General features: G+C 39.9%; 1 protein-coding gene across 1 annotated transcript; it reads left to right on the top strand.

Annotated features, from left to right (window-relative positions):
• Positions 1–3,272: 3,272 nt before the first annotated feature.
• Positions 3,273–23,335, top strand: LOC118479578 (uncharacterized protein Rv2082-like). Its single transcript, XM_035974179.1, has 4 exons — positions 3,273–3,784; positions 4,566–4,718; positions 4,796–4,919; positions 23,175–23,335. The coding sequence occupies exons 1-4, from the start codon at positions 3,323–3,325 to the stop codon at positions 23,333–23,335; spliced, it is 900 nt and encodes a 299-aa protein (XP_035830072.1). The 5' UTR covers positions 3,273–3,322.
• Positions 23,336–24,131: the final 796 nt, after the last annotated feature.

Here is a 24,131-nt window from a genome sequence, read left to right as displayed (position 1 = left end):
AGGCAAACGCAGATGTATACGTATATGATCGTCGTGTCTCGTGGATAATTAGAAAAATAATTATATAGTTGGTGCTTGTTAAGCTCGGCTCCATTTGTTTGTTATCCAAACAACGCGGATAATAATGTGTTGAAGTCATTTGGTAATAAATCATTTGTCGTTTAGGCGTTCGAAATAAATATATAAATACTTATATTTATTTTATGAAAGATATCTGAGTTTCAAGACGTTTGAAATAAATAGAAACTTCATATTTATTTTATATGAAATTATTCGAAGTATATCGAATTACCGGCGTTTGGCAATAGATAAAAATGAGCATATTTATCTTAAATGAAATCTCCGATTTTCGTTAGCTTATAACGTCGTAAAAAAAATAAAATGTCTTTTTATTTATTCTATTAGAAAGAGTCGGATTTCAACAAGTGTCGTTTAACAACATAATTATGTTTTGTGTTTCGGATTTTTACGAAAATCGGACAGAGTTTCCTCTTTTTTTTTTGTAATAACCCGACAATAAAAGGTTGTCGTATTTTGTCAAAACTCAACAATTCAACGAACATTATATATAAAGTTTACGTCGAATATCAAAACGTCAAAATATGAAATTAAATCACTAAATGTAAAACCGTTAGTTAGTCGGGTCGAGCTCGGTTCGCGTAATCTAAAAACCTAAGCCACGTAATAGATATTTTGTTACGTTTAAACTTTACCGGGTCCTAAGTTGACCGGCCGTTGTCCAAAACGAACTGAGTTGACCATAATTGACTGATGTTGACCACTGTTTGACCGAACCCAATCTGCTGTCGATTACCGTTGATCGAAACCGAGCCCCCAGTTGACCCGCGTTGACCAGTCAACCTGACTTGTTGACTGGTTTGACTTGTTGACCGGGTTTGACCCGTGTTGACCAGTTGACCGCTGTGTTGACTGAACTTCACCAAACACGAGCTGAGTTGACTCGGTCATGACCCAAGCTGAACCGAGACATGAGTGAAAACCTGACCCGAAACCGAGACCCGAACATTGACCGATAACTGACTTGCACTGGATCTTCACCACTACTGCTATTGTCCCCGGCGTGGCTTCGGCGGCTTCAGCCGTCGTCGAACCACCACCATGTCTCCAACGACACCATAACATCGTCATCAGTACCATCATCATCGCACAAACAGAGAAGGAAAAGAAAAAAAATCAGAAGATAGAACCTTTAACGGAACAGTTAACTGATCAGAATTAAAAACCAAGGAAGATAAGTGTTCGAGTTTACCCGGAGTATAACAACGCCACTCGTCGACGTCGAGAAATCACCGCACCGGCTCCGTCACCGTCGCTGCAGACGGCCGACGCAACCGTCGTCGTGCACCGCCGGCGCTTCTTTCTTTCATCGGCTCCCGTGTCTTCCTCTCCCTGTCATCACTTCTCTCTCGAACCGTCTCCCCCATCCGCTTATCTCTCCCTCTTGCTTGAAACATCACCCCGCACCACCCACCACAGCGCCGCCGCCTGTGGTGGTGTTGCTGCTGCTATAGTCCGCCACCACCAAAAGATGGTGGTGGCCAGCCGATAATAAAAAGGGGGGAAAAGGTGAGGGTTGTTTGTTTGTGAGGTTTTTGTGAGTTAGGGTTTCTCAAGCATGAAGATGAAAAAGAGCAGATGAAAAGAGGACCGTGGTGTGCGCAGGATCTAAATGAAAATCTAGGGTTTCACTACATATATATACATAGGGTTAACTCATGGTTTAAGTGGGCTTGGGCCCAAGGCCCGCAAGCCCAATCCTGTGTTTTTAGTGGCCCGTTAGCATAAACGAACCCGTTTTAAACCCGATCATCGTAAATTATCATTGGATATAGTTCTAGTGCCATATGTATGTAAAAATTCTATCGGTACTCGTCGTTGGCGCGCTCGTTTGTCGGGTGGTGTTGCCGTTTGTGATGTTTTGAAAGTACGAAAAATTCGAAAACTAAATTTATAAGTATATAATACTCGCATAAAATTCGTACTTGTCGGCGTTGTCAGTATTTTGTATGGCATTAGTTCGTTATCGTTTACGCTCGTCAGGTTTTTCCGCAACCCACCATCCGCGTATTGTGAAGCCGAATAGACGTTCCTAGGCATTCCGAAGGCCTAATTAAATTAATTTACGTCTTAAACACTATTTGTTATCGCCTTAAACATTTCTTAATCGCATAATTAAGAGGCGTTAAGTACCGGTTGTCACATTGTGCATAACTATTTTGTCTATGTGGTTAAAAAGAGCTATTTTTATAGTGATTTTAGCTTATTTTTGTTGTTTATATTGTTTGGTAGGTATCCTAACATGTCAGAAGAGGAATTTGCTGAGTGCGGCCCTGTTTGCCTTGACAATTGCAACCGTAAAGCGTGCTTGCGTGATGTGCACCCTAAAGTTTGTTCTTGCGCCTTTTCATCTGTTATATAACATATTATTGTTCCCATATAAGACTTGCAATGCTGAATCTTTTGGTGGCTTTTAGGTCAAGAAAAAGATTGATTTTAAACCTAGCAGTGAGCAGAAGTAAATTAATGTGATTCGGATCGGGTTAGAGGGTATAACGGTTAATGATGCAAATAAGTAAGATATATAATGACTGATTTGATTAATGAGGTTTTTGACTGTTTGGTTTAACGAGTTGATGTTTTGATTGTAGACCATTTAATGGAGTCTGTTCTATGCTCGAGGATATGCTGTGTTGAATAAAGATGAGTTGGTTCAGTTGGCATTTGATGCTATTTAGTTAGTCAATTCGGTAAGATTGGTTTAAAGAATTTATTAACCTTCCCAATGCATATAAAATTATCAAAAATAATGAGATGAGTTGGTTCAGGGTATTACTTGGACTTGCGACAACATTAATTTTTATTATGCGTTTGTACATTCTACGATTCTCGTGCAGGTTACTTTTAACTGGTGTCGTAAACACCAACCCTAACCCAAGCACTTTCAAATTTGCGTAACCCGGAGATGTCCCGTACAACCCGTTTATTTAATCGTGCCAAATGAGTTGGCGAGTTTTTTAACGAGTTCATAGGTTAAACTGGCTGCCATATAAACCCGAGTATGATAAGCTATTTAAATTAAAGTCTACTTGACATTTTAACTGCATATACGGTATTGTTCATTGTGTTTTAGTGATTGTTTTTTGCTTTTTTTGTTGCCTTTGACTTTGTGTAGCTGTGAATTATTGATTGTTTATTGTTATTTTGTTGCAGATGTAGATGAATTTTTACGCAATTTGCAATCCAGGTTTATTTTTTTTTGTTTAAATACAGTTAAATAAATCATGTGCTTTTGAGCAATTTTATGATATTTGGACCTTTTGTCCCACCGTCATCTGGACTATTTGCGCCACTGTCATCTGGACCTTTTGGGCCAGCACCGTCATCCAGACCATCTGCGCCACTATCGTCATCCGGACCTTTTGCGCCAGTACCGTCATCCGGACCGTCTGCACTGTATGCACCAGCACCATCATCCGGACCATTTGCATCAGCACCATCATCCGGACTGTCTGCACCAGCACCATCATTCAGACCACCTGCACCGTCATCCGTACTGTCTGCACCAGCACCGTCATCCGTACCCTATGCACCAGCACCATCACCAGCACCATCACCATCATCTGGACCATCCACACCAGAACCTGCACCAGCGCCGGCCCCTGCACCAGCACCGTCATCTGAACCGTCCGCACCAGTTTCGGATCCTACAGAAACTCAGCCTCCAATATTACCATTACCAACTCAAACTGGTAATCATTCAAAGGTACTACGCTTCACCCTTTTTCCATGGATTTTGTTAGTTGATTTGCAGAAGATTTGATTCGTGGAACTTGTCTTTTAATTTATCCATTTAAAATTTATATTAAATTATTATACTAGCATAACTTGAAAAAGTTTATTTACTCACTAATAATATGTTAATATTTAATTTAACATTTAATTAACTTTGCTCTTACAAATGACGTGTCACTAAGAAAATATTTTACAATTCGGTGATATAATTGCAAAAATTAAAAACAAATGATAAAATATTGTTTAAGTACATGATTATAGAAAAGTGAAAGTATATTGTTTAAAGGCGGTTGTGCGCCGCGACCTGTTGACCTCTAAGACGACCCTGGTTAATGGTGCAGCCAAAGGGCGTTATAAAAGCTCGGTTGCTTCTTACTATGTGTTTGACCTTGGTGTGTGTCGTCAAGAGAATGCTTGAATGATCATACTACATGATTACCCGCTTCACATGGTTGAACACACGGGGTTCATTACTTTTGTGCATAACTTACAACCGAGTTTCAACCTGGTTAACTTTAATAAGGTTCAAGGTGACTATGTAGCAACTTATATTAGAGAAAAATAGACTGTTCACAAGGTGATTAAATGTTACTAAATGGTAAATTTGACAATCGGTCAAATGTTGGTTCATGTGATGAAGTGTTAGATTCCAGTTTCTTTTCTTTTCTGATAACATTAACCATTTGCTTTTCGAGTTTGTTTTTATACGTTTATTATTATATTAATCGTGTGGGACTAACTCATCTGTATAGGTTCTTCTTCTTGATGAAATTACGGTTGACCTAGATGTACTTGCCAGGGCTGATCTTTTGACTTTCCTAAAAAAGGAATGTGAAGAGCTCGGTGCTACTATTATATATGCTACACACATATTTGATGGCCTTGAGAATTGGCCTTCACACATCGTAAGCTTTTAATCATTATCCATTTATTTTAAGTCCAATATGCTATCATGGTAACAAAGTTATAATCTTTATTTTAGGTTTATGTTGCTCATGGGAAGTTGCAGTTAGCATCGACTATGGAAGAGGTCAAAAAGATGAGCAACCTATCTTTAATGGTCAGTTTCACTTGGTTCACACATCAACTTGGTTACAAAATAAATTGTATTATGTCACACCCCCAAAATCCACCTGCGGATAACGCCCGCTTCGGGGGCGTGACTGACCAGGATCCAGCCACCAATTATACTGAGCATTTAATTAATAGTAGAAATATTTCATATCCGAAGTAATTAACAACATTAGAGTTTAGATTCGGTAATTGGTTTAACAAAACAGCGGAAGCATAAACCAAAACAGTTTTAAAGACAGTTCATTGATCAAAACAGTTATCCCAACACACGGGTTTGACGAACACTACACATCCCCAAGCAGCAGCTCCTGAATCATTGGTTACCTGCAAAGCATGCAGTAAGGGGTCAACAATAATGCTGAGTGAGTTCACTAGTTGTCCAGTTTTAATTACCAAAAACTTGTTTCACCGGTTAATTTACCCGTTTATACATGCCCTGGGGAGCTACCCCAAAAGTTAGCGACTAAACTGTTTTTCCAATACCGAACACTAGGTAACCGTTGCGTATCCGCAGGATGCCCCGATGTCAATGTTCTATCATCATTGACGGATTTCTGAGTTCATTAGTTCACGCCCGTCCCAAACCAGGGCACGGTGTGAGGCTGGTAAACACCTAAATAGCGCTATCAACTAATAACCCGCTCGCCTAACCCGGCGACTAATCGGTATTTGTAGTAGGGACTTGAGTGATAGAGTTTCGTTTAGTGCCGTTAGTTGCAATCCGTATAAACAGTAATTAACCAAAAGGTTTCCCAATACCCGGGAAGGAAAAGTAAGTTTTGTTCCCAATAACTAGGGAAGGTATGTAAATGGTATCCCCTTTTACCAGGGGATAGGATTGTCCAAAAGGTTTCCCAATACCAGGGAAGGAAAAGTAAGTTTTGTTCCCAATAACCAGGGAAAGTATGTAAATGGTATCCCCTTTTACCAGGGGATAGGGTTGTTAGTCTCGTGTCCCAAACCACCGGGACGCATGCTTTTAAGTTGTGAACTCACCTTGGGTTGCTCGGTAGGTTTAGGTTACTTGTCAATCACGTTGGTCACCATGTCCTAACATGGTTACTGGTATAGGTCAGGTTCGGTATACAAGCATTCACGTAAAACACATACTTGGCACGTAACACACATATAAATAAACAGTCGTTGGGTTATTGGGCCGGCCTAAACAATTAAGCAGTCACAGCAACACATAATCCAGTCAACAGATAGCCCAAGTTATACACATATGGGCCCAATAACCAAAATGAACAGCCCACTCGCAACCAGCTGGTCTCGAGTCGCAACCAGGTGGTTTCGGCTTGTCACGTTATGGTTGCGAGTCGTAACCGTGGTCTCGAGTCATCATGCTGTGGTTGCGAGTCGCAACTGACGTAGTCTCGAGTCGCAATCTTGTGGTTTCGAGTAGTCATGCAGTGGTTGCGAGTCGCAACTACGTGGTCTCGAGTTGTCTTGCCTTGGTTGCGAGTCGCAACGGTGCGGTTGCGAGTCGTAAGCTGTCCCTTTCACGTACACGTGATGATGCAGATGCAACAGTCCGAAATTGTACCATGTACTCAGACCCAGATTAGGAAACAACCAATAAGGTTTCACTAACACTTTTTCCTAATCTGATTACTAGTAAAGATAGATCAAACTTTGCCATTTTTACATCTTCAAGTCATATTCAAACAAGTTCATCTTATGTTCATCATTTTCTAGGGTTTTCATATCAACATAATCATATATTTATGAACCAAAATCACATGTTTTAGCAAGATCAACATGCAAGACATACATTATATCCGAAATCTTAAGTTTAACATCATTATTTTACAAGGAAACAATGAAGCATAGTATGGTTAGGCATTATCATTCTTAAACTACCATTTTCTTAAACATGCTACCAAATATTGTCAAACTTTACAAATCAACCTAAGAGTCATGCATAATCATTCTAACCAAGCATTTCTAGTTCATACAACAAACATAAATCTCATGCACATAGTAACAACACTAACCGGTTGTGAAGAAGGAGGATGAGCCGAAAGAAAGGAAGGAAATGAGAGAAGATGAAGTGTCCGAGTGATAGTCTTGACCGAGTTTCTTGTCCGGGATCCTTGCTTGAACCGAAAAGAGAAGAAGAGTGGTGTTGTTGTTGAAGGTTTCTAGTTGAGAGAAAAATAGGAGGAGTGTGTGTTTGTGTGTTTGTGTAAAGTGAAGGAAAGTGGGAAAGGTGGGGTATATATACCAAGGGATGTTTCGGTTTGGGCTTGGGGTTTCGGCCCAAGCCGGTTACGGCCCAAAGGCCCACTCGCAACCGCCCGGTTGCGAGTCATGGTCTCGACTCGCATACATTTATATATAATACGTACATTCAACACACAATAAGCAAATAAAGATCACGTTTTCATTTAATAATAATTACATACACAAAATATTACAAGGTGTTCGTTCGGAAAAACCTCGAGTGTCACATTATCCCCAAGTTTTAAGAACTTTCGTCCCGAAAGTTGAAGCAGCCACTGCCAAGCTAGCGTGTTTTAACGGGGTGTCACATCATCCCCCCGTTAGTTTGGAATTTCGTCCCGAAATTCGGTTGTAGCTTCAGTGCTGGGGTTTTCGTTTGGGAATAACTGGGGATACTTGGACTTCATCTGGTCCTCCCGCTCCCAGGTAAACTCTGGGCCGCGACGTGAGTTCCAACGAACTCGAACAAAAGGTATTCTAGTGCTCTTGAGGACCTTAACATCCCGGTCCGTGATTTCGACAGGTTCTTCGACGAATTTCAACTGTTCGTCGATCGTGAGTTCCTTCAGAGGAACTACGTGCGTCTCATCTGACAGACACTTCTTCAGATTCGACACATGGAAAACGTTGCGAACTGCACCGAGTTCTGCTGGTAAGTTCAGTCTGTAGGCCACCTTGCCTATTTTCTCAAGGATTTCGAAAGGTCCAACGTACCGTGGGTTGAGTTTGCCTCGTTTACCAAAACGAACCACACCCTTCCAGGGTGAAACTTTGAGTGATACCCGCTCCCCAACCTGGAGCTCAAGTGGTTTCCTGCCCTTATCGGCGTAGGCCTTCTGACGGTCACGAGCGGCCGCCATGCGTTGTCGTATTTGAGCAATCCGCTCAGTAGTGTCTACCACATGTTCTGGACCAGTGATTTGACCACCCCCCACCTCTGCCCAACAAAGAGGTGACCGGCATTTACGTCCGTACAATGCCTCAAACGGAGCAGTTTTAATGCTGGTGTGGTAGCTGTTATTATACGAGAATTCCACGAGTGGCAGATGCCTTTCCCAGCTGTTGCCAAAGTCGTTTACACAAGCGCGAAGCATGTCTCTTAATGTTTGCATAGTGCGTTCGGACTGCCCGTCCGTCTGTGGGTGATACGCTGTGCTCATATCTAAACGTGAGCCAAAAGACTTGTGCATTGCTTGCCACAGTTCCGAAGTAAAACGTGCATCCCGATCAGAGATGATAGAGGTGGGCACCCCGTGCCTCAAAACAACTTCCTTGAGGTGTATCTTCGCCAGAGTGGAGAATTTTATCTGTTGTCTTTGATTGCCAAGTAGTGTGCGGATTTCGTGAGTCGCTCCACGATCACCCAGATAGTATCGTTTCCGCGCTGTGATCTAAGTAGGCCAGTAACGAAATCCATGGAAATTTGCTCCCATTTCCATTGTGATATCTCTGGTTGTTGGAGTAGGCCTGAGGGTTTCTGATATTCCGTCTTGACTCGCGTACAAGTCAAACACTTGCTGACGTAAGTTGCTATGTGGGCCTTCATGCTAGGCCACCAATACGTAGTCTTAATATCGTGGTACATCTTTTCCGAACCAGGGTGTACTGAGTAGCGAGATTTGTGCGCTTCATCCATCGCAAGTTCTCGTAAGTCGCCATAGAGTGGGACCTAAATGCGTCCTGTTACATAATAAGCACCGTCTTCCTTCTGTTCTAAGCGTTGCCTTGACCCGCGTAGGGCTTCAGCTCTAACGTTCTCTGGTTTCAGTGCTTCTATCTGAGCAGCTCGTATTTGCGAAGGTAGACTAGAATGGATCGTGAGTTGTAAAGCTCTTACGCGCTTAGGCGTAGTGTCCTTCCGACTGAGGACGTCTGCCACTACATTGGCCTTGCCCGGGTGATACCTGATAGAGCACTCGTAATCATTCAGCAGTCCGACCCATCGTCGCTGTCGCATATTCGGTTCCTTCTGCTTGAATATGTGTTCTAAACTTCTGTGGTCGGTGTAGATGGCGCACTTGGTTCCGTATAGGTAATGCCGTCATAACTTAAGTGCGAAGATCACTGCTCCCCGTTCCAAATCAAGCGTTGTGTAGTTCCTTTCGTGCGTCCTAAGTTGTCGAGAGGCGTAAGCAATAACCTTCTCGTGTTGCATCCGTGTGTACTGGGACCCTGATTCGAAGCATCATGGTATACCGCTAGATTACCCGTACCCTAGGGTGAAGATGATGCTCAGTGCATTACAAAGTTGGGATTCGAAAGCTGAAAAGACGTCCTCCTGTTTTGGTCTTTCACGAACACAACACCCTGCTGTGCCCACGAGACTTAAGCTGTGCGACCTTCGAAAATCTTGTGATTAAGCTGCGATAGTATCTAGTGGGACCAAGAAACTCCTGTATCCTCGAAGGGATCTTTGATGTTGATCAGTTCCTAACCAAATGGATCTTAGCGAGATCCATGTGTATTCCCACTTCGTTGTTTGATAAAAAGAAAATGTGTACTTCCCGAATCCTGAAGTCATACTTAGGTAGACTTCGCACGTAGACGCTCCTCCCCTAGAAGCTCTACAATGGAATACAAGGGTTGCTCAAGGTGCCCCTTTCTCCTAGAAGTGATTCAAAACGTACTAGATAAACACAGTTGCAGTGTGATCCATAAGCAGCCGGTGGGTTGTTCACCCCAAAAGGTCATGGAATAATTCATCCGGTGTCTCCTGGAAATGGCCTTATTGCGTTCACTATGCCGTTTTAGGAACATCCTCCCTTTGGACTTCCATCTGATGTTAGTTCGTTCGCTACTCATTCTTCACATAGGAGCATGACCCATGTAACTGGCCAACAGGTTGTCAATACAGGATCGAGTCAAACGGTTTTGGGCTGTCACCTTGATGAGCTCTTAATAGTCAGTATACACACGAAAAGGCTCATCTTCCCTAGGATAAGTGGGGCTCCCCCAAAGCGAAGAACTAGACCCTACAAAACTCCTGTCCAACGGTTCCTATAGTTGCTTTGATAGATCTTGCGACCTTCCTGGCGCAAAATGGTAAAAGTACAAGTAATCAGGGCTGCCTCAGGCGTGAGATCAAACTGAGATTCCGCCTAACAAATTTTCGGAAGAAAAACTGAATGTTCCTCGGATAGCACGCCGAGAGAAACAACGAACAACTGGTGGATCCTCGTTCCACTTTTCCTTAGCCTTAACATCCGTAGCGGTTGCTAACACAGCGGAGTAATCCCTCTGTAGACACTTCTGGCCTTCACAGCTGGAATGGCGCTAACTATTGAACTACTCTGATGCTTTAGAATAAATGCCGATCCTCCACACAAAGTTTTCTCCTCACTGGGTATATTCGCGTGATTCCTGGGTAACCAATTCACACTAACTACTGCGTTGTAACCACCGAGTGTGGTAGAAGGAAGGTCGACATTGGACACTCGTCCCACAAGGTCGTGTTTACATCCTAACGAACTTTTGAGATTCTACTTGACTTGCCATCAGTCGAGTCCGCATCTGGTTCGGTTTTAAGAAGTATCAGGGTCAAGCAGAATAGAGATGAAGCAAACAACTACCCATACAAGCTACCATGTTGCTACTATGCCTGGCGTCGCCTGCGTCAACCCTAAATGCCCTTCCATGAGCATCATTTCCAATGTTGTTGACCTTGATGTTGTCGCGACTGTTGTTTCTAATGTTGCTTGAAATGGTGCGCTACGATCCTTCACTGACAAGTCCATCTTGTCACGTTTCCGTGCCGCGTCCCAAGGTGTACTTATTGAGCTGGCCGTTACGCGTTTCCGCACCATTGTCAATTGTCATCGCTTATGGCCCGACTGATTCGTAAGAGCTGGCTCCTATGAGCCGCTGACTAGGGTTAAGGGTTCGATTGGAGTCAATTCGCTGATGCTCGTTGTCGGTGACTAGGGTCGTTCAAATGCTGAAGCCAGTAAGGTACTACGTCTATCCTCTTGACTGATTAATACACGGTATGTTGAGATAGTGTTGCAGGAGTGATCGCACTTCGGGATTTAAGACGTCAACACGTTAAGTTCCAGCAAGCGAAGAGAGGTGAGAAGGATATAGACCAATCATTGTTGTTTCAACATCCATCCCGGGGATGTTCGTACAAGCACCTAATGTTCTACACAGTTCGCTAGGCGTTCATATGGGTGTTCAGGTAATACTCGATAGCATCGAGGTTCGAAAGGGGTGCAGTGAGAAGTGAAAAGATCGTGTTCGAGTAGGAGACAATCACTGCTACGGCTCCTATGGACTGTTGTGTTCCTCATCATACAAATAACGAAATGGAACCCCTTTTTCACTTGTTAAGCCTCACTGGGACTCACATCCACCCCACTATATTATTATGTGTGCACCCACAATAATATTGTGATTTGCATGTTCATCTCAGCTCCTCTTAACTCATGTCAAATGGTTCCCCACACTCGAGTAGATTTCAAAGAGTATCAAGTAGTGTAAGTCATGGAGGTTTAGGGAATTACCACCCTATTAATCACATGATACGAGAATGTGTACATGAATTCATATTGGTGTGCTAACGTGCAATCACATGCAATATCGTATGTGGGCGTTCACTAGTTAGGCATACTAGTACGTATAGCGAAACAGGAAACATAAAGTAAGCAAACAAGTAAACACTGGTCCGAGCTATGAGGTCAAAAGTGTTGAGCCTTGTACTTGGAGTGTAGTGTCGTCACGAGTCACGGGTTATAGTCTGGTTTTCTCCAAAAAGATTTTCCCCTTTTTAAAACCAAGTTCACTATAACCAATGGCTCTGATACCAATCTGTCACACCCCCAAAATCCACCTGCGGATAACGCCCGCTTCAGGGGCGTGACTGACCAGGATCCAGCCACCAATTATACTGAGCATTTAATTAATAGTAGAAATATTTCATATCCGAAGTAATTAACAACATTAGAGTTTAGATTCGGTAATTGGTTTAACAAAACAGCGGAAGCATAAACCAAAACAGTTTTAAAGACAGTTCATTGATCAAAACAGTTATCCCAACACACGGGTTTGACGAACACTACACATCCCCAAGCAGCAGCTCCTGAATCATTGGTTACCTGCAAAGCATGCAGTAAGGGGTCAACAATAATGCTGAGTGAGTTCACTAGTTGTCCAGTTTTAATTACCAAAAACTTGTTTCACCGGTTAATTTACCCGTTTATACATGCCCTGGGGAGCTACCCCAAAAGTTAGCGACTAAACTGTTTTTCCAATACCGAACACTAGGTAACCGTTGCGTATCCGCAGGATGCCCCGATGTCAATGTTCTATCATCATTGACGGATTTCTGAGTTCATTAGTTCACGCCCGTCCCAAACCAGGGCACGGTGTGAGGCTGGTAAACACCTAAATAGCGCTATCAACTAATAACCCGCTCGCCTAACCCGGCGACTAATCGGTATTTGTAGTAGGGACTTGAGTGATAGAGTTTCGTTTAGTGCCGTTAGTTGCAATCCGTATAAACAGTAATTAACCAAAAGGTTTCCCAATACCCGGGAAGGAAAAGTAAGTTTTGTTCCCAATAACTAGGGAAGGTATGTAAATGGTATCCCCTTTTACCAGGGGATAGGATTGTCCAAAAGGTTTCCCAATACCAGGGAAGGAAAAGTAAGTTTTGTTCCCAATAACCAGGGAAAGTATGTAAATGGTATCCCCTTTTACCAGGGGATAGGGTTGTTAGTCTCGTGTCCCAAACCACCGGGACGCATGCTTTTAAGTTGTGAACTCACCTTGGGTTGCTCGGTAGGTTTAGGTTACTTGTCAATCACGTTGGTCACCATGTCCTAACATGGTTACTGGTATAGGTCAGGTTCGGTATACAAGCATTCACGTAAAACACATACTTGGCACGTAACACACATATAAATAAACAGTCGTTGGGTTATTGGGCCGGCCTAAACAATTAAGCAGTCACAGCAACACATAATCCAGTCAACAGATAGCCCAAGTTATACACATATGGGCCCAATAACCAAAATGAACAGCCCACTCGCAACCAGCTGGTCTCGAGTCGCAACCAGGTGGTTTCGGCTTGTCACGTTATGGTTGCGAGTCGTAACCGTGGTCTCGAGTCATCATGCTGTGGTTGCGAGTCGCAACTGACGTAGTCTCGAGTCGCAATCTTGTGGTTTCGAGTAGTCATGCAGTGGTTGCGAGTCGCAACTACGTGGTCTCGAGTTGTCTTGCCTTGGTTGCGAGTCGCAACGGTGCGGTTGCGAGTCGTAAGCTGTCCCTTTCACGTACACGTGATGATGCAGATGCAACAGTCCGAAATTGTACCATGTACTCAGACCCAGATTAGGAAACAACCAATAAGGTTTCACTAACACTTTTTCCTAATCTGATTACTAGTAAAGATAGATCAAACTTTGCCATTTTTACATCTTCAAGTCATATTCAAACAAGTTCATCTTATGTTCATCATTTTCTAGGGTTTTCATATCAACATAATCATATATTTATGAACCAAAATCACATGTTTTAGCAAGATCAACATGCAAGACATACATTATATCCGAAATCTTAAGTTTAACATCATTATTTTACAAGGAAACAATGAAGCATAGTATGGTTAGGCATTATCATTCTTAAACTACCATTTTCTTAAACATGCTACCAAATATTGTCAAACTTTACAAATCAACCTAAGAGTCATGCATAATCATTCTAACCAAGCATTTCTAGTTCATACAACAAACATAAATCTCATGCACATAGTAACAACACTAACCGGTTGTGAAGAAGGAGGATGAGCCGAAAGAAAGGAAGGAAATGAGAGAAGATGAAGTGTCCGAGTGATAGTCTTGACCGAGTTTCTTGTCCGGGATCCTTGCTTGAACCGAAAAGAGAAGAAGAGTGGTGTTGTTGTTGAAGGTTTCTAGTTGAGAGAAAAATAGGAGGAGTGTGTGTTTGTGTGTTTGTGTAAAGTGAAGGAAAGTGGGGAAGGTGGGGTATATATACCAAGGGATGTTTCGGTTTGGGCTTGGGGTTTCGGCCCAAGCCGGTTACGGCCCAAAGGCCCACTCGCAACCGCCCGGTTGCGAGTCATGGTCTCGACTCGCATACATTTATATATAATACGTACATTCAACACACAATAAGCAAATAAAGATCACGTTTTCATTTAATAATAATTACATACACAAAATATTACAAGGTGTTCGTTCGGAAAAACCTCGAGTGTCACATATTACCACATTAAAAAGATATAATTTTACTTAACATTGATGTATACGTTTCTGATAACCCCATGTTAGTTCCAAGACACTATCAAACATCATTGAATCTTACTATGAAGGTTTGTAAAATGGTACCGGGGTACCGGTAGCGAATTTCCGAACCGACATAATTTTCTACAATGATATTTAGCGTTTTTGGTACCGGTACAGTGCGGTACCTTCAAATACTGGTCTGTACCGGTACCAAACCATACCGGGTATTTTCGGTACGAGTATTGATACCCATTTTTTGGGATTTTAGGTACCGGTTGGTACCGAGCTATCCGTAGGATATAGAGGCTCAGGTTTTAAACAGATTCAGGAAATCATTTTGTTAGGCTTTGTTTAAGACACAGTTAATTTTTGATCTTTTAAATGAAAAGTATTAACGTTAAAGTATATAAGATTAGTGATTTATTATGTATCTACTAATTAGTATGGTTGCTTAATTGCCAACAAGAATAACTATTTGTGTATGGTACAATTTTCGCCATATAGCCGACCCATTGATTGTTCCTTTTAATATTTCTCATTCTATGTAATCACAAACATCATTCTACAACCGATAGAGTAATTTTATGTGGTTTATTTTTGTTCCGGCACTTTTTGCTAAAAAAGTAAGGTGTGTTCGTTCATATTCTTGAATCATTTACAACAAATTAAGTCGGGGATCACAAATGACATTAACAAACAACGACCAGATATGATTCGATGGTGTTGCAAGCATATCAAGGTATGTCGTTGATGATTACATTTTCTTTTATTTATTGGCTGGCGTTTTAGCATGGAAGGACCAGCAAGTGTTGGTACCATCTCTTCAAACCGTATAAATACTGGTTGTACTTTAGCCCTGTCATGTTAGAAGTATATCTTATTTTTATTGACTTCTTGGTTTGTATCTAAACATGTGCAAGAAACTTCCATCTGATGCTGTTGATTTTGTTATGGATGCTATTCCTTTATTGACTAAAGTACTACAAATATTTAATTTTAGCTACCTAGGATGGTTAAATGATTTTTTTTATTAAAATATCATTATATTTACAAGTTTTGGGGCATGCTTCAGTTTGTTTGACTCAAGTTGCTGAGGTATTTGTAGCATCTCCTGATCAGCAAGACGAGCTTTAGGGTTGTTCATGGTCCGGTTTAGTCAGTTTTTGGGTCAAACATGAACCAAACCGGTAGTCACAGTTTTTGGTGATTAAAAACCAAAACCGAACCGTTGAACTATTTGGGCCTTAATTGCTAAAAGTGAAAAAATAAAACAAAAGAAAGAAAAAAATAAACTGTCCAAATTAGAGGATATAATAATACTTATCCATAATTCTTAAACCAAATTGTTTCAAATATGGACTGTTAGCAACTGTTAGTTTGTTACATCAAAAAGAGATGCCCATATACATCAAAACAAAAGAAGTTGGCTGCTGTTGTGGATGGTGTCCAAAAGGTTGTTGTCCAAAAGGATGTTATCCAAAAGCTTGCTACCCTAACTTCAAACTGCGAACATTCAAAACAAATAAAAATAGGCTGAAGTTGGGCATTCATATATTTGTAAGAATGATAAAATCAAGTTACCTATCAATCGATGTCGTCCGTGCAAATGTTAAGCTTGCTTGCAAAACCTGAAATAGAAGTTATATATTAATTAATGAAATTGAAAGTGGCCCATTTTATAGTTAACACTATTAATTTACTTAGATTAAATTTAGTTGTACTTTTTTTATGTCTATATATATAATATGTGATGATATATTATAAATAAAATAAAATATGTTCTTACAGTCCGGCCCGGTTTATTATGGTTGGTTTTTGCTATAAACCGTAAACCAAACCGTTTGCTACGGTTTGCAAATATTGAAACCGACCGATCGAAAGATAACTAAAAAACCGACCGTGAAACTGAACCAGACCGGTTTGGGCGGTTTCACGGTTTGAAACCGAACCGTAAACACCCCTAACGAGCTTTGTACCCATGGATTGCTTAAATGATTTGCTTTTTTAGTGTGCAGCTTTTTGAGATTGTGACTTCAGCAAATGAGCTTCTTCCTTGGTTTCCTAATGGAACCATAACTCTTCATACAAGTAATAATGCAATTAATTACTTACAAATCGTATCCATGAATATATATGAGGAACAACGATGATTTTGTTCATCTTGCTCAAGCTCAAGTATCAAGGGTCTTTAATGTTGGTTTTTTTCTCTCCTTTAAATTCCTTGAGCAACATATCCTTTTATATATAACAGATTATTTTACTAAAGTTTATTAATGTCAATTTTCTATATTTTTAACTGTAAGTTATTCCTACCTTTTGTAGTTTAAACTGTGGCTGGCAAGGAGCTTGACAAAAAGGCTATTTATCTTGGTAAACTATTTATTGCTGAGTGGTTAGAAACCAAATGTATGGATACTCCTCGGATGAAGAAGTTATTCAACATTTGTCAAGTGCACCTGTGCTGATGATCCACACAAAAAGATGGATCCAAGATTGGGACTCTCAACATTAAGCATGGCAGTGCCAAGGTTCGATACAAATTTTATACGATCATTAATTTTTCTTTATAATTATATTACTTTGTTTTTTTGTGTTGATTAATAATTGTAAATTCGTGTGCTATTTTTTATGCAAAAAAGAAAGAAAAATATAAATGGAATGAAGGGCCAGGTCAATATAATAGCTTTATGAGATTTCGCACTATGGTAATGCTGGATTTTTTTAAACTCTACTTTTGGCGTATGACTTAAAATTGGGTAAATTACACTTTTCGTCCTTTATGTTTGTACTGGATTGCAACGGATAGCCTTTACCTTCAATAATTACAGTTACAATCCTTTATTTGCAAAACTCGTTACACTCTACGTCCTTTAGTATTAACCAGGTTAAAATTTACAATTAAGTTTATTCAACTAAGGGTATTTTGGTCAATTCATATTTTTATTTTTTAATAAATAAAACCAGCACCACCTCATCCCCAATTTCAAAACCCTAATCAAACGGTCAAACTTGCGTATTCCCTTCCCTGCTGCAAACAACCAGACGCCATGCTTCCCCTTCCTACGACCTTCGATTCCCTGTTTCTCCTTCCCCAAAACCAATGGCCGCTGCAACACCTGATGCCCTACACAGGAATTCGTTAGTTTTCTGGTTGTGAAATGGTGACGGAGGGAGTGGGTGAGCTGGAGCGGAGCTCCGACGACGGCGATGGCGGTGGAGAGCGATGAGGATGGTGATTGACGGCCGGAGATGATGAATGACTGACAGCGGGGTGGTAATTAGTTGGTGGTGTCGGAGATGAAGACCTTATAGGGTTGGAAGCAACGATGTGGATATGTGACTTGTAATTTGGGGTTTCAAAGAAAGAAGATGGTAACTGTAGTAGCAGTTGTAACCGGAAAAGGAAAACGGAGGTCAGTTAGAGTTGCAGCAGTGACCGGAGATGGAGACGATTAGCCACAGTGTTAATTTTATGCATTCTGCTTCATCTCAGAATTTGGTTAATTGCGATCCAAAAGAACGATGACCGTGAAAAGATTTTAAAACCATATTGCACCTATATTTCATTGTGCTTCATCATAATCTATGTTGACTGTGAAAAAGATTCTGCTTCATCTTATTCTTTTTTCTAATGAATCTGTTCTAATAATTATTATGAAACTAAAATGTTGTTTTTTGCCACCATATACTGCAAATAAAGAAAAACTATCGTATTTAATTTATATTTTTTTACAACCATGATTGTTGATGGCCGCAGGATGTGGTGGTGGTGGTGGCGGCAAGATATGGTGGTGGCGGCAAGATGAGGTGGTGGTTAGGGTTTTAGGGTTATGAAATTGGGAAAGATGATGTGTATATGCAATGTTTTTTGTTTTATTTACTAAACATTTAAATAAAAATATGAATTGACTAAAATACCCTTGGTTGAATAAACATAACTGAAAATTTTAACCTGGTTAATACTAAAGGACGTAGAGTGTAACGGGTTTTGCAAATAAAGGATTGTGACTGTAATTATTGAAGTTAAAGGTTATCCGTTGCAATCTGGTACAAAAATAAAGGACGAAAAGTGTAATTTACCCCTTAAAGAGTTAATTACTGTTTTCGTCCCTGTGGTTTGTCAAAAATCACTATTTCAGTCCATTAGTTTCAAAATTGCGATTTCAGTCCCTGTGGTTTCACTTTCGTAACCATTTCAATCCACCTCGTAACCATTTCAGTCCCTGTACTTAACAGAATAACGGATTGAAATGGTTACGAAAGTGAAACTAAAGGGACTGAAATGGTTACGATAGTGAAACCACAAGGACTGAAATCGCAATTTTGAAACTAATGGACTGAAATAGTGATTTTTGACAAACCACAGGGACGAAAACAGTAATTAACTCCCCCTTAAAATTTGATTGGAGATTTGGCTCAATTGTATCCTCTCTATTGTTGATGACATACAATTAATAACAAAGGTGGTCACCCTTTATATTAAGCTTTTGCATAGTCATGAAATGTCCCAATAGTTTATAAAATTACCTTACAAATCAATAGTGAGATTTGGCAAGATGGTAATGATTGTTATGTTTAGTTGCACGCTATAAAGTTCACATAATTTAGAGCTAGAAGGCAACATCTATAATGTCACATATAAAGGATAGATTACTTATTTAACTTCGGCTCAGTTTTTTAAGTTCTGAGTGATCGAAAGTTGCCATCATTGTACAGAGATCAATGAATCTGATAAAATTTTTGTTAAACAATTAGAGAAGATTGTAAATAAAATTCATACACATTTTTTGATTTTGTACAAACATTATTCGTCTTTTAAATTATATATAAAGTTGTGTTTAATAAATTTTAAATATCTGAATCCGTGAGTATTCATTGGTGATAACCTATGTATTATAAAGAAAAATAAAGACGACGTTTTTTCTTCGGCCTATTTGATTCTAATACTCTAAGTTGGCTTTAACTATGCCTATGACTACTAACTGTATTGTATATCCTAAATTCAACAGTTCTTCTTCATAGTAGACATACCATTATTTAATAGTTCATTACTCAATGCCCAGTATGATGTTGCATTTTTATGACAGTACAATGGTTTTACTTACTCAATGCCCATTATGATGTTGCCTTTTTATGACAATATAATGGTTTTACTTAAACTTGATGCTGCTGTGCTAATCTTTTTTATTTTGTTCACGGATCAAAATCAAGACCAATCAAACAAACCAAAATTCCAAACTCTATAAAGTAAGTTATGGAAAAAATCAGGTAAACAGGTGCCGCATTTTGTAAACATAGCTAATGATATATTTACTTTGTGACATGTCGTATATTTGTATCACACCACTACCAACTTTCAACATATTGGCCGAAAGCACTTCCGAACTAACTAAACCCTAACCCAGTTAGTTTTTTGTTGATATGGAACTTGTGTGGTGACATGACATTATACGTAAAAAAATTTAATGATGTGGCAGCTGACGTGGCGTCTGAGTTAGCTCTTTTGATGATGTGGCAGCAAACGTGGCATCTAGCTTGGCTTTTTGATGATGTGGTAGCTTTTGTGGCACTGGTTTGGTGACGTGGCAGTTGTTGTCAGCAAACTAGGTTAGTTTGGAAGTGCTATCGGCTAATAAGTTAAAAGTTGAGAGTGGTGTGATACAAATCGAAAGTTGAGAGTGTTATCGACCAATTGATGAAAGTTCAGGTTATTTAAATCCAATATCTCTTTTAAAAATGTATATACAGTTGTGTTTGATACAATTTAAATGGTCCAACCCGCGAAGTTCGCGGGTGATAACCTAGTTAGAAAATATATAAGTTGCGAACAGCAAGCCGTCCATGATTTATTGGTACGTGATTACTTCTCATCCGAACAACATATGATAAAAGAATTCACGTGGTGTTTTCATATGAGTAGAAATTTATTTTTAATAATATCAAACTAGGTTATAACCCCGTGTATTACACGGATTGAATAAATAAATTTATATACTAAGGTGGTGTTTGTTTTTTGGCCAGAAGCACTTCTGGCCACTTATGTCTGCGTCGCGCAGATACGCGCAGACGTTTGAGGTCTACAGCTCGTTTGTTTTCCGGAAGTGCTTCTCGCATTTTACCTCTTCCCCACCTCTTCCCCAAGCAGACATGTCCCCAAGTCTGCAAACCTCTTCAAACATCTTCTCCTCTTCTCCGCTTCACCCTCCAACCGACCTCTGCCACCACCTCCACCACCTCCTCTGCCACCACCTCCACCACCTCCTCTGCCACCGCCTCCACCTCCGACACCACCTCCTCTGCCACCACCTCCACCTCCGACAAAACCCCCAAATCGAAACCCTCGATCTCTCTCTCTCTCTCTCTCTCTCTCTCTTTAGAAACCCGGTGACAACCACCACGGTTCAGCTCCGGTGCCGGTGAAGATGGTGAAGCATCTCCGGTGACAACCACCACTGTTCTCTCCTCCCTCGATCTCTCTCTCTCTCTTCAGAAACCCCCAAATCGAAACCCTTGAAGATGGTGAAATTAGGGTTTCGGTGGAGGTGGTTGACGGCGGCTGAAGTGGTGGTGCTTGGCTTCGTGGTGGCGGTGGTGCTTGGCTTCGTGGTGGCGGTGGTGCTTGGTGGTTGCGACAGGGTTGGGTGGTGGCTGCGACGGGGTGGGTGGTGGATGCGACGGGGTGGGTGGTGGCTGAAGTGGTGGTGGAGGTGGACGGTGGTTGTGGTGGCAGAGGGAGGCAGACAGAGAGATCAGAGAGATGTGTTGTGTGTGTTGAGGGTGAGAAGAGGTTTTATATATAAAAAAAACAAACCCTCTTCTCCTTGCTGACTGCAGACATTTGGTCCACTTCTTCTCCTGCAGATGTGGTCCGCAGACTGCAGACCTTTTCTCGCAGAAAAAACAAACAGCACCTAAATAATTAAACATTATATCTTTAAAAACTTACTTTATTGCACGGTTGAATAAATATAATTTTATATATTAAATAATAAAAAGTTATATATATAAGAAACATATTGTACGGGTTGAATTAATGTAATTTTATATACCAAATAAAAAAAATATATCTTTAAAACCACATGTATTACACGGGTTGAATAAATGTAATATTGTTTACCAAATAATCAAATAATACATCTTTAAAAAAGCTCATTTATTACACGAGTTAAATAAATGTAATTTTATATACCAAATAATAAAAAAGTTAGTAAATGTAATTTTGTATAGTGAAAATAAAAATATTTAATATATTAATACAAAGTTTGGTTTCGTGATAAATAATTTGTTTTATTTAAAATGTTCTAAATTGACAATTTACAATTTCGGATAATATTTTATTAGAAAAATAGAAGAATGGTATTCGAAATTTAAAAAAGGATAAAATTTAATATTAGCTCATTATTCATTTATTTATTTAATTAAAACTCCGTAAATGTATAAATGATAAATAATATTAGTTAGAGTAAATTACGATTTTGGCCCCTGTGGTTATACCTCTTTTACCCTTTTAGCCTAAAAATAATTTTTTAACATCTGAGCCCCAACGTCTTTTTTTTTCTAACCCTTTTGGCCCCTAACACTAACCTCATCCATTAAATGTTAGGGGCCAAAGGGTTAGAAAAAAGATGTTAGTAGCCAAAAAGATTAGAAAAAAAGACGTTGAGGGCTCAGATATTAAAAATTCTTTTAGGGCTAAAAGAGTAAAAGTGATATAACCATAAGGGCCAAATTCGTAATTTACTCTATTAGTTAAATAAATAATATTATAAATGAGAAGGAGATTAAACTAAATAATAATTATCCATAAGAAATTAAACTAAATAATATTTAGTAGGAGGATTATCTATAATTAATTAGAAAAAGATTAAACTAAAATAATACTTATCTATAAAACATGGACTAATATGATGACAAGTGTCCCCAAAATAGTTTCTTTTATTATATAGTATAGATGATTTAGAGAGCAAATATGAATATTTCAAACAAAACCCCAATGCGTGTGGTAATGTGGGGATTCTCCACGTTGCAAAAGGTCACGATCACGCTTAGATAATTGGCTTATGGCTCTAGCTCTGACATAATGGACGATTATTTAAAGATGCCAGCACGAACGGCTAGGGAAACTTTTCATAGTTTTTGTGAGTATATTATTGAACTATATATAGAAAATTCTTTGAGAGAACCTACATTTAGTGACATACAACAAATTTTGGAATTGCATGATGAAAGACATGGTTTCCCCTGGATACTTGGTAGTTTAGATTACATGAAATGGGACTGGGAACTTTGTCCAACCGCTTGGCAAGACCAATACACGAGTAGATATCATGGAAAACTAGCTATGATGCTTGAAGCGGTTGCACGCAAGATCTTTGGATTTGACATGTGTTTTTGGCGTGCCCGGTACGCATAACGATTTAAATATTCTTAATCAATCACCCATTTTCAATGATCTTATAAACGATGTGGGACCGAAAGGATTTTTTTTTTTTTTTTTTTTGTAAACGGGGTCAAATACAAGTACAAGTATTATTTAACAGATGAAATTTACCCTGAGTATGTTGTGTTCGTAAAATCATTTTCAGGGAAATACAACGTTAGATGAAAAGAGAACAAAGTTTAACATAGCTCAAATGGCGGCACACAAAGACATCGAGCGAGCTTTTGGTGCTATACAGAAAAGATGGCGCATTTTGAGCATGTCATGTCGATTCTGGGACAAAGAAAAAAAAATAAGAAATGTGATGTACGCGTGCGTTATTTTACACAACATATTTTTAGAGGATAAATGACGTGCAATTTGCGAATACTTTGCAGATGATAGGCAATCAAATAACGAAGACGTTAGTGATGATGCGAGAACATTAAACAAATTTGAAATCCAGAATAGACAGACACATCACAACCTTCGAGCGGATTTGGTTAAACATATTTGGATGGTTCCGAGATACAATCCCGATGACGACGATGATAATTAAAAATATGAGATGTAGTAGTTTTATTTTTCTTTGATGTAATTTTTTTAATTTAATTTGATGTATTTTTTAGTATAATTGTCATTGTCCTTTTTTTTAAATTAATATAAATGTCGTTTTTATAAATTTAATTCATTTATCTAAAAAAGAAAGTATAAAAAAACTAGCGTCACGTGTCAAGTCATGCCCCAAACCTAAGTCACTTCACTCCCCTACTTTTGGGGCTTGAGTTAGGAAGCCCACACTGCCTATGTGACAGACACGTGTCAACTCATGCCTCTAACCCAAGCCCTGTCACTCCCTATAGTCTCACAAGAGGGGTTTGTGATATGCGGTATTACAGCATGTTCGAGCCTTTGGGCAGCTGACAAGTCAATGTCACTATAACTAAAGTTCTTAAATGTTGGCTAGGTAACGATGATGGGAGAAGATCAAACTTTGTACTGTTTGTGACTAGTTGTGATTTGTGAAGGTGACCATAGTCAAATGTCGGGCAAAACTGTTAAAACACGGTGATGAAGCTAGATAGCTAAGATCTTTGTTCCCAGGAGTTTAATGGTTGCTAGAATACGGGGGGGGGGGGGGGGGGAGATGGGGGGAGGGGGGTCGAGTTTGAATATGGTTATTAGCGTTGCAAGGACAATTGTGTGGTGGGGTGAGTATCCACGATGAAAGGTGTTTCCACAAAACCGATCGAGGGGCTAACTTCTAGTCTAAACTGGAACTATGGATCACCAAAAAGGGTAATGGGTCGCCCCCATATGGAAGGTATCTCGAGGAGTCGATGTGGACACAAGGG

This window comes from Helianthus annuus, chromosome 6 (genome assembly GCF_002127325.2).
Source record: "Helianthus annuus cultivar XRQ/B chromosome 6, HanXRQr2.0-SUNRISE, whole genome shotgun sequence".
Taxonomy (NCBI): Eukaryota; Viridiplantae; Streptophyta; class Magnoliopsida; order Asterales; family Asteraceae; genus Helianthus; species Helianthus annuus.
Note: the sequence above shows the minus strand (reverse complement) of the source record. Positions and strands in the feature narration are given on the sequence as shown.